The sequence below is a fragment of the Mirounga angustirostris genome, unplaced genomic scaffold, assembly GCF_029215605.1.
Source record: "Mirounga angustirostris isolate CCGP_5_RB_7025 unplaced genomic scaffold, mMirAng1.0.hap1 SCAF_5, whole genome shotgun sequence".
Lineage (NCBI taxonomy): Eukaryota > Metazoa > Chordata > Mammalia > Carnivora > Phocidae > Mirounga > Mirounga angustirostris.
Window position 1 is genome coordinate 71,041,277 of NW_026991713.1, and position 15,190 is coordinate 71,056,466.

At 36.8% G+C, this 15,190-nt stretch overlaps 1 protein-coding gene across 3 annotated transcripts in view; it reads right to left on the reverse strand.

Annotated features, from left to right (window-relative positions):
- CNTN1 (contactin 1) overlaps positions 1 to 15,190 on the reverse strand; it is a 359,783-nt gene that overhangs the window by 139,251 nt on the left and 205,342 nt on the right. For all 3 annotated transcript variants that reach the window (XM_045873624.3, XM_045873625.3, XM_045873626.3), the window contains 5 exons: positions 12,518 to 12,690; positions 10,309 to 10,404; positions 7,647 to 7,853; positions 3,762 to 3,861; positions 3,423 to 3,604 (listed from right to left, as the gene is read on the reverse strand). In XM_045873624.3, coding sequence (XP_045729580.1) covers positions 3,423 to 3,604; positions 3,762 to 3,861; positions 7,647 to 7,853; positions 10,309 to 10,404; positions 12,518 to 12,690 — 758 coding nt within the window. The remainder of the gene's footprint in view (positions 1 to 3,422; positions 3,605 to 3,761; positions 3,862 to 7,646; positions 7,854 to 10,308; positions 10,405 to 12,517; positions 12,691 to 15,190) is intronic.

Consider the following 15,190-nt stretch of genomic DNA (forward strand, 5'->3'; position numbering starts at 1 on the left):
TTTAGACCTCTGCTAAGAACCTGGAAGGGGAAAATGAAGGGGGAGAAATCGGAGGGGGAGACGAACCATGAGAGACTATGGACTCTGAGAAACAAACTGAGGGTTCTAGAGGGGAGGGGTTGGGGGGAGGGATTAGCCTGGTGATGGGTATTAAAGAGGGCACGTTCTGCATGGAGCACTGGGTGTTACAAGCAAACAATGAATCATGGAACACTACATCAAAAACTAATGATGTAATGTATGGTGATTAACATAACATAATAAAATAAAAAAAGAACCTGGAATGCAGTTTTCTTAATATGTATGAATAAAAACAGATCTGTAAGCTCTAGAAACCTGGTAGAGTGACAGGTTTATTTAACAAATGTAAGAGTCTAACCAGAATTTTCCTCACTTAAGGAGGCTATCTATGCATATTTGATATGTATCAAGTGAATTTTGTTGGTGTACTGAATACACAAATCTGGAGTTCAGGGGAGGTGTCTGGGTCTGAATTTTCAGGGTGTAGAGCCTCATTAAAGCCTTGATGATGAATGAAATCATAAAGGTTAGAAATGAAATCAAAAAGACTTTCAGAGACAAACCCTGATTGCTCCCGTGTTCAGAGGGCATGGAGTGAGGAGGAGAATGCAAGCAGTGTACAGGGATGTTAGCAAAGTGTAGGTTCCAGATGCCAAGCACAGAGGGTGAATGGTGGAGGAGTGCATGGTCAATGGTGACTGCTGCTGTTGGATCAAATAAGATACAGCTGAGAAGTGGCCATCCACTTCAGCAACATGATGTTATTGGTGGTCATGGGAAGAACAATTCCAGCAGAGAAGTAGGGATGAAAATTAAATAAGAGTGCATTTAAAAAAGAAGAAAAATTGAAAAGAAGGAGGGTAGGAGGGTAGAATCAAGCACATAGTAGTGATGTTGGCTTCAGAGAGCAGCTGAATCCATAGCCATAAGAGAGGGGTAAAGATGCCCGTATTGGGTAGATGTGGGGTGGGAGCTTGTGGGAGTTCTAATTTGATCTTTCATTTTCTCTGTCAGAGAAGAAGCCAAGTTATCAGCTCAGCATAAGGTTGGAGGAGGAGGTGTTAAGGGTTTAAAGGAAACTGTGAAAGCATGAGAAGATCATCTAAGAGATGGGTAAGTGGACATAAGTGGACCTTGGGAATTGTGTATAATTGCCAGGCAACACTAAAAACCCACTTGAATCTAGTGATCATTAATTTAAAATGAACTAATCAGCATACTAGTGTTTATCTAAGTCATACTCAAGTTCCTGGGTTCAGGCTCTGATAGGCAGAGAGCTAGATTTTTCCAGGGTTAGCCTCCTATAAAGGTAGTAAGACAAAGTAGAGAGTGGTGTGTGCTGGGAGGTTGTACAGGGGAAAAAGAATGATTGATCACAGATTTAGGGAAGAGGTGAGTAGGTGTTAGGGGATGTGAAGAAAAATTAAACAATTGTTAGACTAATTGATCATAGTTCCTGGTAGTAGAGTCTCAGGGTATTAAAGAGACTGAAGTGGAAAGATAGGAGGTAGTGGTTAGTGAAAGAAATGTGTGAGATTGAGGTTCTAAAGGGATTGTACTTTTTGGTAACAATGAGGTCTAAAGTGTGGCCATGGGAGTAGGCTGCTGAGGTAGATTGAAGAACAAGATCATCGGAGAAGAGGAGTTCAATAGAACTGAGAGGCAAAACTACTAAAAAAATAATCATAGTCAAAGTTGATTTTGATGTCACTAAGAATGTCAAGAGTGGTGTTCTAGTTTGTAAGACCTGACAAGAGTAAAAATTTTAAAGAAACAAGGTGGGTTATCCAGAGAGATTGTTAATGGATGTTTAAAGGAAAAAGGGAAGATAGTCTAGAAATGGCATGAGGAGCAAGAAGAGCAGTTATATTACAAGTCAAAGGGGATGAGAGCTGTGGAAGAAAAATTAGCCACCGCTTGAGAGGAAGCAGTGTCTTTAAGGGAGAACCATGTTTTAGTTAGGGTGAGAAGTTCAGAGTAGAAGTTATGTAGAAGCTGAGAATATAGGGGATTGTGACAATAGCAGACTGTGTATTTTAGAAAGCATGGTGCAAAGGTTTCAGAAGCTGGGCATGGGGAGGAGATGGAGATGGAACAGGATGTGTGCAGAGCTGTGTGGGTGTTAAAGTTCAGGCGATGAGGGAGGCCCAGAGGCCATGGCTTTCTATGCCAAAAGAGACAAACAGGGTAAAGGCAAAAATGAGCCTAATCCTGCTGGATTCTATGAGATGATACTAGGGCCACTGGAGGCACTTACTTCATCCCTGTACAGACAGAGGCCTGGGCTCTGGGTAGGGGCCATAAGCTGTCTCCTCATTCTGGTATTCATCTCCAGTTTATCCTATCATCCATGTTCTCAGCATGGTTAAGCTACCCCTTACCATATACTTCATCAATATCCTGTGTAAATTTCCATAGTGCACTCTCATAATTTTCTTTATAACTATGTATGTTTGTGTGTATGCATATGCATGTGTGTGTGGAAATGTATGTTCCTTTGCCTGTGTATACTTGTATAAATTTGGAGGCTTTGTATAGAGTATGAATACCTTAAGGACAGAGAGAATATTTCTTTTATCTACTTCTCCTTGTTCCTGTCAGAGTGTGTGCCTCTGAGTAGACACTCAATGTATGCCTATCATTTAAATGAACGTCTTATTGAAACCTTAGGCATTTACTCAGTTGTGACCTGTAAGTTTTATATTGTGGACATTATGGAAATGATTTAGTATGAAAAGTTTCGAGTGTTCCCTGAAAAACAACATTCTCTCCTCCTAAATATAAGTTTATTTCAATGTGTTTGAATCAAACACTTGTGCCAAGAAAATTGTGTCAAAAAAAAAAAAAAAGGTTTCCTTAGAGCAGTGATTCTCAAACTGTAGTTCCTGGTCTGGTAGCATTAGCATCTCCTAGGACCTTGTCAGAAATACAAATCTTGGGCCCCAAATAGAACTTGTAACTCAGAAACTCTGGGAACCAGTTTTCTGTGTTTTAACAAGCCCTCCATGTGATTTTTTTTTTTTTTTGAAGCATATACAAGTTTGCAAGCCAGTGGCTTGGACCAAGTCATAATGCATAGTTTCTTCTATGAATAAAAATGTATTGGAAAAAAAGAAGAATGGAGGGAGTATCCAAGTTATATTAATTGTATTTTCTGGAAATTATCAAGGACACTACTACCAATCCATTGATGTTAGTATGATGGTAATGCTATAAGTTCATAACTTCCATAAGCCATATTTGAGACTTAGACATAAGATAAATATTTTCTCTTTTTGCATAATGTAATATACGTCACTGTTTTTAAACTATTATTCATTATATACTCACTCTTCAAGTATGGAAATGGCTATAAGTAAGATATTGATGCAATTTATAAAAAATTGAAAAAACATGTCTACCTTGAACATAAATTCTTGCCTGGTATTTATCCTTTCCTCTATTGTTCTCAGCCTCACATTCATATGTGCCTTCATCTTCTAGCTGAATATTGAAGATCTTGAGGACAGCCCCAGAGGTGCTGATCTCAGCAGTACTTGGCATTGGTTCTAGGACCTTCCGCCATCGGATATCAGGAACAGGACTTTAAATAGGAAATAACAAAAGCTAAAGGTCCACAGTAGTTCAAAGTCTATTACTTTGTTAGTATATAACTAAACAATTACATCATTGATTTCCTAAAATGGTACAAAGATTAATATATTTCTACATATATTAATAAAAAATATAAGTATACTTACTTGCCAAGTGCGAAACACTCTAACGTCACATTTTGGCCCATCAGTGCATATATGTCCTTGAACTGAACTACGATATCAGCAGGATATGGTTTTGTTGTTCCTAATATTAAGAAAAATACAACAACCATCCACTAATTATTAGGCAGAATAGAGTTTTTTTAAATATTGTGACTTTTATAGAATTACTTCACTATGCAAAGCATTTCTCTGTACAAGTACTAGAAAATATCTGCTCATAACACAATGCACAGATTTATTTGTTTATGCACAGTATGTATATAGCATAAATTTCATCAAGCATTTCCAATCATATTGGCTCATTCTTACAGCTATGTAACTAATCTGACTCAATTCACCAAAAAAATCCAAGATGTCTTTAGAGAGTATCAAACGTGTGAAACATTGTGCCAGGGGCTACATGGGACTCAGGAAGGTAGAGAAACAAGAAAGCGAGAGAGGGAGAAGAAAGGAAGGAAGAGAGGAGAGTGGAAAAGAAAGAGGACAGGCAAGAAAGGAGGGAGAATAGAAGAAAGATGTGCATATGGAGATGAAGGCAAAAGGGAAACAAGTTGAAAAGAGGGAAGGAGAGAGGGAAAGAAGAGTGAGTTTTCAGACATTACTGGGCTCATCAATATAGTTATTTTATTGAATTTATTGAGCATATCTCTACTGCAAGGCATATTATTCCCTTAATCTTACAGGGGAAGAAACAGGCTCAGAAAGGCAAAACACATTGTTTAAGATTACAACGTGAATATGTATTTTATCCTATATGATACCTGAGAGACAAGTAGATACACCATGCCCTAAAATACAAGCCAAAATGAAAGTAAATGGTCTGAAAGAGTGGCAGCTAAGGAGGACTGCTGAATATGCCGGGGCTATGGGAATTTCAGGCAAGAAGAGCATGTGAATTCACCAGACCAGTTCAGACTGAGGAAACAGTATATTATGACAAAGCTCCAGGAGTATGAAGGGGATTTTTTTTAAGTCTAGGAAATCAAGTGATGTCAAAGTATATGTAGTTGAAGATGAGCCTGAACCTATTATCTAGAAGGCTTGAAACTGTGACATTAAACATTCTGAGGTTAATTTTCTTGGTGGGTAACTACTGGTGGATTTTGGTAAGAGAAGTAACACGAATATCACCTTTGGTTTAAGGAGAAAACCTTGGCGGAAGTTTTAAAGAATGGGAAATGGAGAAGAGAAATATAGAAGAGAGTCTAAGGGGGGCTAGGTCATTACTTCATGCAAAACAGGTGGGCACTTGAGCCGTGGGAACAAAAAGGAAAGAACTGATCCAAGTTGTCTCTGAGAGGCAGAATCAGCAATACTACCCTTTGGGTGCATGTTTTCTTGAGGTGTAGATCAAAGATCCAATTCATCAGAATCACCTGGGATGCTTGCTGAACCTACAAATTCCTGGGTCACATCCCAGACCTGCTGAATCAGTATTTCTGGGTTCCAAATTTCTGCAAACTTCCCAAGTGTGTATACTAATTGGGGATACTACATACTAACTGGGGACCACTGGATTAGCTGTCTGGAGGATGAGGGGAGGAGAGGAGTTGATGATTAAAAATGCTACCCTGAGTTAGAAATATGACAGTATCACCAAATGAGACAAAGAACACCAGAAGTTTTAGAGATGAGATGAGAGAGATGAAATGAGATAAGATGAGATGAGATGAGATGAGATGAGATGAGATGAGATGAGATGAGATGACAGATGTGTCTGGAACATTTTGAGCTTAACATTCCCGAGAACCTTCTGTATGACAAGCCCAGGAGGTAGATAGAATTAAGTCCTAAACAAGAGAAAAGTTTTGGAGATAAGAATATGGAGTCGTCTCCATAGGGATGCTATTGAGGGCGCCTGGGTGGCTCAGTCGTTAAGCGTCTGCCTTCGGCTCAGGTCATGACCCCAGGGTCCTGGGATCAAGTCCCGCGTCGGGCTCCCTGCTCCGCGGGAAGCCTGCCTCTCCCTCTCCCACTTCCCCTGCTTGTGTTCCCTCTCTCGCTGTGTCTCTCTGTCAAATAAATAAATAAAATCTTAAAAAAAAAAAAAAAGGTATAAATTGGTGAGAATATCTGGAAAAAGATTAAAGAGAAATATAAGAAGGAGGAAGATGTGGGGAAGGATACTGCATAGAATTTCTCAGAGAGGCAGGTGGGAGATACAGGAAGGGAACTGGGAAAATTGGAAGAGAAAGAAGAGTTCAGGGAGGCATAGGAGATCAACAGTGTCAAAGTTCATACAGAATCAGAACTGAAAAGTGTCCTTTGGATTTAGTAAATAAGAAGTAATCAAGATTGTTTGCATTGAATACAGAAGAATATATGGAGGGTAATGTACAGAGGAGAGTTTAAAGATTCAGAAAAAAGCAGAAAATAAGTGATATAGGGAAGTCCCTAAATGAATCAAATGGTAAATGAACCAGTGCAACTGGAGGAATTACCTAGAACAGAGAGAAACACTTCTTCCACAAAGACAATAGTAAGAAATAAATAGAAGAGATGAATTTCTGGGGTAGAGTAGGAAAGAAACTTAAGGAAGCTTTTACATGATGGCTCCTTGTAATTCTATAAAGTAGTGGATGAGAGCATCTCCCAAGATTGTGGAGAGAAAAAAGAGCCAGAAGTCAGAAAATATTTATTGGGGCGCCTGGGTGGCTCAGTTGTTAAGCCTCTGCCTTTGGCTCAGGTCATGATCCCAGGGTCCTGGGATCGAGCCCCGCATCCGGCTCCCTGCTCCATGGGAAGCCTGCTTCTCCCTCTCCTATTCCCCCTGCTTGTGTTCCCTCTCTTGCTCTCTCTCTGTCAAAAAGATAAATAAAAAAAATTTTCAAAAAAAATATTTATCGAATACCAACCATGTGACCACAATCGAGGAGAGTAATAAAAATGGAATCACAGTGATATGACATTTTCCCCACTGTAATACCCTACTTAGAGTGGAGGCAGGAACCAAACCTAAGTCTGTGAACAACAAAACCCAGTATTTCTTCAGAAGCCTGAACTCACTGTTATGAGTGGTAACAGCAGGACTGTGATAAAAACAATGTGAAGTAAGCAAATATGTTGAAATCTGATTCTCTTAGAAGTGGTGCATTAAAAAAGGAATGAAGTTCAATTGGAATCTTGCTAAAGCCATTCAGGTCTGTCAGTGGCCATCAAATATGGCACCCATGCTACTTACTTACAGTGGAAAGGCTATTTATACACTTATTTGTTTCTTAAAAATATCAAAATAATGCAGCTGCATTTTTCCCCTAATTCTGTAATCACTATAGTTTGTTTTGATCTAATCATTTGTTTTCTTTCATGAAGTTACTAAAAAGTAGGAATGGACATGAAAAACAAAAAAGCAGAGGCCAGTGATTCCCACTGTAACTGATATATGGATATTTGGCTAATGAATCAGTACCCTATGCATTCTCTGAACTAGAGGAAACCAGTCCAAACTCAACCATCTTAGGGAACTTTTATCATGTAAATCTCCATTAGAAAAACTAAGGAATGACCAAGACTTTCAAAGTGTGTACAAACTGAGGGTTCTAGAGGGGAGGGGGTGGGGCGATGGGTTAGCCTGGGGATGGGTATTAAAGAGGGCACGTACTGCATGGAGCACTGGGTGTTATACGCAAACAATGAGTCATGGAACACTACATCAAAAATTAATGATGTAATGTATGGTGATTAACATAACATAATAATAAAAAAATTAAAAAATAAAAACTCTAAACTTAAAAAAAAAAAAGTGTGTATCTTCTGTTTGCCCTGAGTAGCCAGCCAGTCTTCCCGTTGGATATTTCTTTCCATCACTGTAAGTGCTCCATAAGCAGACAACCTGCAAAAACAGTGTGTAACAAATAAAATACTTACGTTCAGGTAGTGGAATGAGTGGGATAAATTTGCTGAACACACTCTTTGTAATAGAAGGACTGGATACAAAGCAGGAATAATTGCCTTTGTCTGATGCCTCGACATTTGCAATGTAGAGATTTCCATTTGTCTGAGACACAAATCTTCGTTTATCCATTGTGATAAATACAGGAAATTCATTTAGAAGCCAGCGGTAGCTAAGATCATCTGGAAGGAAATATTGTCTTCTAAATATTAAATTCTTCTCCAAAAGCAAAAATTTTGTTTTCTAGGAGCAAGCTAGGGCATAATCTAATCTAGGGTATTGTAGATTAAATGTTGGAAGTAGGCCAAGACAAATAATTCAAATTTTCCAAAAGCTACCATATTTTGAGTGTATATAAGCATGGTGCTAAGCAATTATGTTTATCTTTCTCAATTATTTTATGGCCTATTAATATTCTAACTTCTATTTCATTGATGGGCTAAATGAAACTCAGAGCGGTTAAATGTTTTGCTTAGAATTTCATGACTGGTAAATATAATTGGGATTTTTAATCTAGGTCTGATAATTCCAGAACTCATGACCTATCTTCCCTGCTGCACTTTAAAAATAAAATGAAGACCGCTAGCCACACTGTGTCTTTATCTTTTTCCTTTTGTACTCCTATTTTTAATTACAGATTTAGAAATGAATTTCCCCTCAGTCTTTTCTTAAAACAGTAGCCAGACTCATTTTTCTATAACTTAAGCAATGTCATGTGACTCCTCTTGTCAAAGTCCTCCAAAGTAAATCTCACTCAAGTTAAAGCCAGTGTAATTACTATGAATTATAAGGTCCTATGTGATATAGCTCTTGTATCTCTCCAATTTCATTTCCTATTACCTTCTATCTCATGCACTCTATTCTAGCCACTCTGGCTTCCTTGGTCTTCCTTGATAGTTCCAACTCACGCCTTTGTTGCATCTGCCTGGTATGTCCTTCCCTCACACATCTGCATCGTTAGCTTCTTCATTTCCTTCAGGCCTTTATTCAAAGTTACCTTTACAGCATTGTCCTTTATAAAAGTTCAGCCATCCCTCTAATACTTACTCTTCCCTGTACCCCGCATAAGTTTTTCTTCCTAGTGCTTACCTACCAATATCTAGGCATGATATACCTGTTAACTATGTATCTTGTATATTGGCTGTCTCTGCTGGTAGTAAATCTCTAAGGACAGGTGGATTTTTGTGTTTCACTCACTGAGGTGTTTTTTTTTAAGATTTTATTTATTTATTTGTCAGAGAGAGAGAGAGCACAAACAGGGGGAGCAAGAGAGGGAGAAGCAGGCTGCCTGCCGAGCAGGGAGCCCAATGTGGTGCTCAATCCCAGGACCCTGGGATCATAACCTGAGCTGAACGCAGACCCCTAACCAACTGAGCCACCCAGACACCCCTCACCAAGGTATTCTTGTGGCATAAACAGTGCTTAGCACACATAATTGTGTAACAAGTGCTCACAAGAGATTTGTTGAATGAATAAGCAATGAAATGAAGCCCATCCAGTGCTGAATGTAGTCAAATGTAGTCATTGGCTATTTATGATCATTTACTTTGTTTGTGGGAAATGCTATGGAGATGAGGGGATTTTTTTTTTCCTGTAGTTTCAGCAGTTCTTCAAAGAAAAAGACTATTCTCTCACTGAAATGTTGTTAAAATATTTTGAATTCTATGTTCCTCCTGTATTTACCATTTAATAGTCTTTTTCCTGTTTTATTGGAGAGAAAATTACTGACATTTGATATATAAACAACCAGAATTTATATACATATAACTGGAATAGAATACATATAGATGTGTATATATAATTATATATATAACATATATTTTATGATATGCATTATATATTTACATATGTTCACCTCTCTATATATGTATCATCAATGTATTCCACACAAACTGATTTATAATAGCCTATTCTTTATGGAGTCTTTAAAGTCAAATTTATGACATAATATTAGAACTCTAAAAATATAAAACATTATTTTTTTCATTGTGAAAAGTAGTATTTACATATTATTTCAAGAAGATATTTGACAAATAAAACAAGTGAAAATTAATGAAAGCATATAAAGTGTTTATCTTTTAATTAGCACTTTGGAGGTTTTTATTTTAGCCATATCAAATTACAGAAAACACATATCCAAAGGTTGAATCTTGTTACAGATGACATTTAACTTAACCCCTTTCTAAATTGGATGATTATTCTTGCTGCTAGATGCTCCTAAAGAGATGAACAATTTATTATGTCTTTATCCTTTTTTAGCATTTATATAATTCACAGAATATTGTAGATGTAATATTTTAAATGAAATGATGGACTATATATCACTCCTTGGCACTGTTCTATTTTAAAAGTAATTTGTAAAACTATCGTATTTTTTCCTGTGTAACAGGAATGTTAATAAGGACATAATCTAACATATATGTTGTTTATAAACCAAAATGATTACAAATCTTTGGGATTAGGGCCAAGTGACTAAAGAGCCTGGAAGTGTCTCTAACCATTCATAAGCAAAGCATTACAAGATTAGGCAAATACTGAGTCTTATTTAATCATAAATGAACCATTATTGTTAAGAAAATTAAAACATAGTCATTCATTGAATGGATACTTATAGTCACAGAGGAACTTTAAATTTACCTGGGAAATGGTATGGAGGATCACAGAGAAGCACCATTCCCTTCCCTTCTTTCACCCTGACCTCAGGACGCTCCTCAGGTGGGAAAGGGTCAAGATCTAATTACGAAAGCAAAAAGGAAAATATTCACTCTCTAGTCAATAGAAAGAGATTTTCATTAAAGTTTATCTTTCATCTACTAACTCACTTTTGGATATGATACTTCTCAGTTGGTTTGGTGGAGCCTATGAAAGTTAATTCCCTACTTTACATGCTGGCATTTGCATATACTCTAAGACTTCTGTGGTAAACACCAGCAGATGGATATTGGTAGCTGCCTGCATAAGTATTCTGACAACCCTAAAAATTGCAATATCCTCAACTTTTGTTTTAGGTTTAGGAAGAATCTCAGTAAGGGTATCTGGAAATACAATGGACTCAAGCAAAACCAGGAATCTACCAAAGAAGTTAAATAAAGAGGAGTGACTTGGAGGAACAGACTCATTTGAAAAGTATATTTCTCTTCCTGAGGGAGGACTCCAATGTGGGTGAAGGAATAAGGATGAAAAGTAGAATCCTAGTTGAGGTCACGTGAAGGTCATCAACTTTTTTTATTCTTTTTGAAGTCTGAGTTTTCCTTAGTCTCATTTCTTTCATTCTTTTCTGTTTATTTAGAATTCACATTTTCCTTGGCTTCATGATACTCTATTTGATTTTTCACTTGCTTTACTGGTGCTCATTCTGTTCCAACCCTGCCTCATCTCCTATTTCTTCTCTGTGATCAGTACTCAAGTTATAAAATCAAATTTTTACTTCTCTCAATATATTTATATCTATGAAAAGTCATCATTCTAATTGTTACCTTTTTGCAGAAAGCCCTTCAGATCTACATCTCTAATCCTGAATACTTCACTTGAATTCCACCCCTATCCTCAAATACTTAGTTGACATTTCAACAATAACTTAATGTCACCATAACCTCTGCATGTGAAGCCATCATTTCAGTATTTCCTCCCAACCTTGGAATTTGTTTTACTTGCTCCCATTCCATTTTTAAAGAGAGCAGAATGTTTCTGCCCTTTGACTCAACTTTCCTTTAAAAAAATATTTAGGGCCTTTTTTTCTTCAGTGCAATGTAATCTATTATTTCTTCAAGGATTGTTTATTATTTACATTCCCATTGTCACATTAATGAAATCAGACTGCTCACTCCCTGCTGGTAATCATTGCTACATGGATCCTCTTAAAGCATCATTTTCATCCTATAATCCACTTTGCAAAAGATTTAAGTGCTGATTTACAAAATTGCATAGAGATCATCTAGTCCAACTCCTCTTTCGATGCACAATTTTCTCCTAGAATAGCTTCTAACTTTAAGTTTAGCTCAAGGTTTCTGAAAATATATTTTTTTAATTTTATTTTATTATGTTAGTCACCATACATTACATCTTTAGTTTTTGATGTAGTGTTCCATTATTCATTGTTCGCGTATAACACCCAGTGCTGCATGCAATATGTGACCTCCTTAATACCCATCACCGGGCTAGCCCTTCCCCCACCCCCCTCCCTCTAAAACCCTCAGTTTGTTTTCAGAGTCCATAGTCTCTCATGGTTCGTCTCCCGCTCCAATTTCCCCGCTTTCATTTTTCCCTTCCTACTGTCTTCTTTTTTTTTTTTTTAACATATAATGTATTATTTGTTTCAGAGGTACAGGTCTGTGATTCATCAGTCTTAAACAATGAAAATTTTTTTTATTACAGTATCCATAAGGAGAAATTTTAATTTAATTTAAACTTAAAATAATTTAATTAGTTTAAATTAATTTACTCCTAATAAGGTAAATTACATACTATGGAGTAAGATTCTGTCAGGTAGAGTCAAGCTTTAGAGAACACAACTGTAATGTTATAATAAAAAAGAAAAAGAAATAAAAAGAAAAAGAGAGAGAGAGAGAATGCATGGCCTAGCATGTCTACTGATGCTAGTTATTCAAGATCCCTCAGAACACAGCCTTAATTTATTTTCCAATACCCCTCAGGATGCTTTGCTCTCTTGGAATTTTTTTCTCCACACAGTTAAGGCCCACTGATCTTGTAAGACCCCCTCCATCTATGGACCTTTTCTCTCATTTTCTTTTCATCTTGATTTTTCTTCTTGTTGAACTCTTACAATAACATTTAATTTTTACGTCACCTAGATACACTTGACCTTGTTAAAGTTACGGTTACTTACATCCAAAGCTCAGGGTTGCTTCCGTGCTTCTGACCATCCCATAGTTATTTGATGCTAAGCAGTAATATATTCCAGCATCTTTCTGTTTGTCAGGGTTGTTGATAACAAGGTTTCCACCTACCATACTGTACCGATCACTTGTCAGATCAATATCCCCATTATTCATTCTCCATCTATGAGAGAGAAAAACAAATGTCATATCAAAGGTCATGAGGACTGCAAACTGCATACTGGCCTAATATCATTCTAAAATAATATGGGTACAGCTCCATGTGAAATCAGATGATTAAGTAGATGACTCAATGTGGTATTTCTTCACACCCTATAATTCTGTGTCTCTGGGCTCATGATTTATAATTTAGTTCAGGCACAGAAAGGTAAATGTTCAAGTGCATGAAATGTGTTCTCTTTATTCATGAGGCATCAGAAAGGACAAATATTTCATTGAATTTTGCTACATTAAGTGGTTTCTTAGCAGATATACATAGATTATAAATGATAACCTTCTATGTACTAGTTAGATTCATGCATATCCAGATGTGTTGCATAAAATATTAAAATATTAATATTAAATATTAAATAGCACTACTCTAGCAAAAGTAAAATATAAAATATCAATACCTGATTCTAAATCTATTATATGCTAAGCAACTTGACATTGGATTTTTCAAACAGAGCCAATATTGCCATCAACTGGGGGAAGGGGGAAGATACACTCATTGGGTTGGAATTTGGTAGGTTTTCATATCAAAATAAATTTTCAATAAAACGAATTGAAATCAGTGTTCTATTCAGTAAATGTCACACTCTGACCACTAGAGGTCGATCACACAATTTGAAAATTGTAAAAATCAGTTGGATCTTTTGTTTCCAAGCCTCCAATATAATATTGCAGGTATATTTAGAGGGATTGTGTTATAAATAAATTGACTAAAAACAGGACTCTAACTTTCTTGGTGAGATGATGAGAAGAATAAATGTAGAAAATAGTTTTCAAAGGGCTCCTGGGTGGCTGAGTCGTTAAGTGTCTGCCTTAGGCTCAGGTCTTGATCCCAGGGTCCTGGGTCCTGGGATAGAGCCCCGCATGAGGCTCCCTGCTCAGTGGAGAGCCTGCTTCTCCCTCTTCCTCTGCCTGCCGCTCTGCCTATTTGTGCTCTCTCTATCTCTCTGTCAAATAAATAAATAAAATCTTTAAAAAAAGAAAAAGAAAATAGTTTTCAGTTAAGCTGACCATCTATGTATTATACTCATTCTGTTACCAGGATTCATGTCTTTAGCAATGTCATAGGCAAGAGCCATGATCAAATAGTGGGCTGTGGCCTCATGGCTCATGGCCTTGCACACTTCTGATCAAGGTCAGAATCTTAACAAAAAAAGCCTAATTATTTCTGAATACCTTTTATTAAATCAAATTACTGGAATGTTTTTAGTTTTAATTTTTATAATGTAGGAGGTAATTTAAAAGTAAACACAGAAAATGATGCTTTTGCATTTTGAAAACCTACCAAATTCCAACCCAATGAGTGTATCTTCCCCCTTCCCCCAGTTGATGGCAATATTGGCTCTGTTTGAAAAATCCAATGTCAAGTTGCTTAGCATTTGCCAAGGCAATGGGTTTCCCTGTTGAGCAATACCAATTGTTATATTTTTTTATGTTGACTCCAACTTTTTATTTATTGCATTAACTCTTCTTTAGTGGATTTGATTCTGCCTTTGATATCATATAATGATTAAGTTTTGCTGTGTTTGGGTAAGTTCACTGGTTTACTTTATTGTCAGGATGTACACCTTTGTTGTAACTCCTTTCAGACAGTTTTAAATGCAATTCTATTAGCATTCTCATTATTTTGAGGGTCAAAGCAAGATAATGAAAGCTTCAAGGCTGATAAGTAGAAGGTAAAGTTCCCTGTTGTACCTTTCAGGGTGTTGCCATGAATAAGAAATTATCACAGAACATGCCATAAATATAAAACTACTGTGTGAATGACACCTTGCATGATTACCGAGGTTAGTATGGCTTGTTCTGAATATTAAGTAAATTTTTAAAACTTCAAATGTTCTTTTCCATCAGACAAGCTGCATCATGAACTGAATTCTTTCCTTTTTTTTTTTTCCCTGTCAAATGCAGACTGCCTTCATAACAGAATTAAACATCTACTTCTCCTTTCCAGATCTCTACATTAATGTGTAGATAGGCCACACTCATCCTGGGGACTTCAGTGCTGGTGCAACCTATGGGAGGGAGTTGGTGAATGTATCTTTCAAGCAATGCTTTGCCTTCTTATTTATGTTTTAAATTTTGGTAAGAACACTTAATATGAGAGCTACTTATATGAGGTATCTAAAATAGTTAAACTATAGAAGCAAAGAATAGAACGGTGGTTGCCAGGGACTGGAGAAAAGGGGAAAAAGGAATTTGCTAATCAATGTTTATAAAATTTTAGTTATGCAAAGCTTTGCTTCTTAATGTGTCTGTGGGGTAGGGGTCGGGTAGGCACAGCAAAAAAACACATATTTCTAGAACACTATCTAAGAACAATCTCTTCTGTTTCGTTGCCTCCATTTCAGGCTGTAGACTGATTTGCTGTTTCTATGTATGAATGTCAAGGACAAGGTGTCACAAAATAAGCATCACTGAAATAGCTTTTGAGATCATAGAAATAGCTTTTGAGA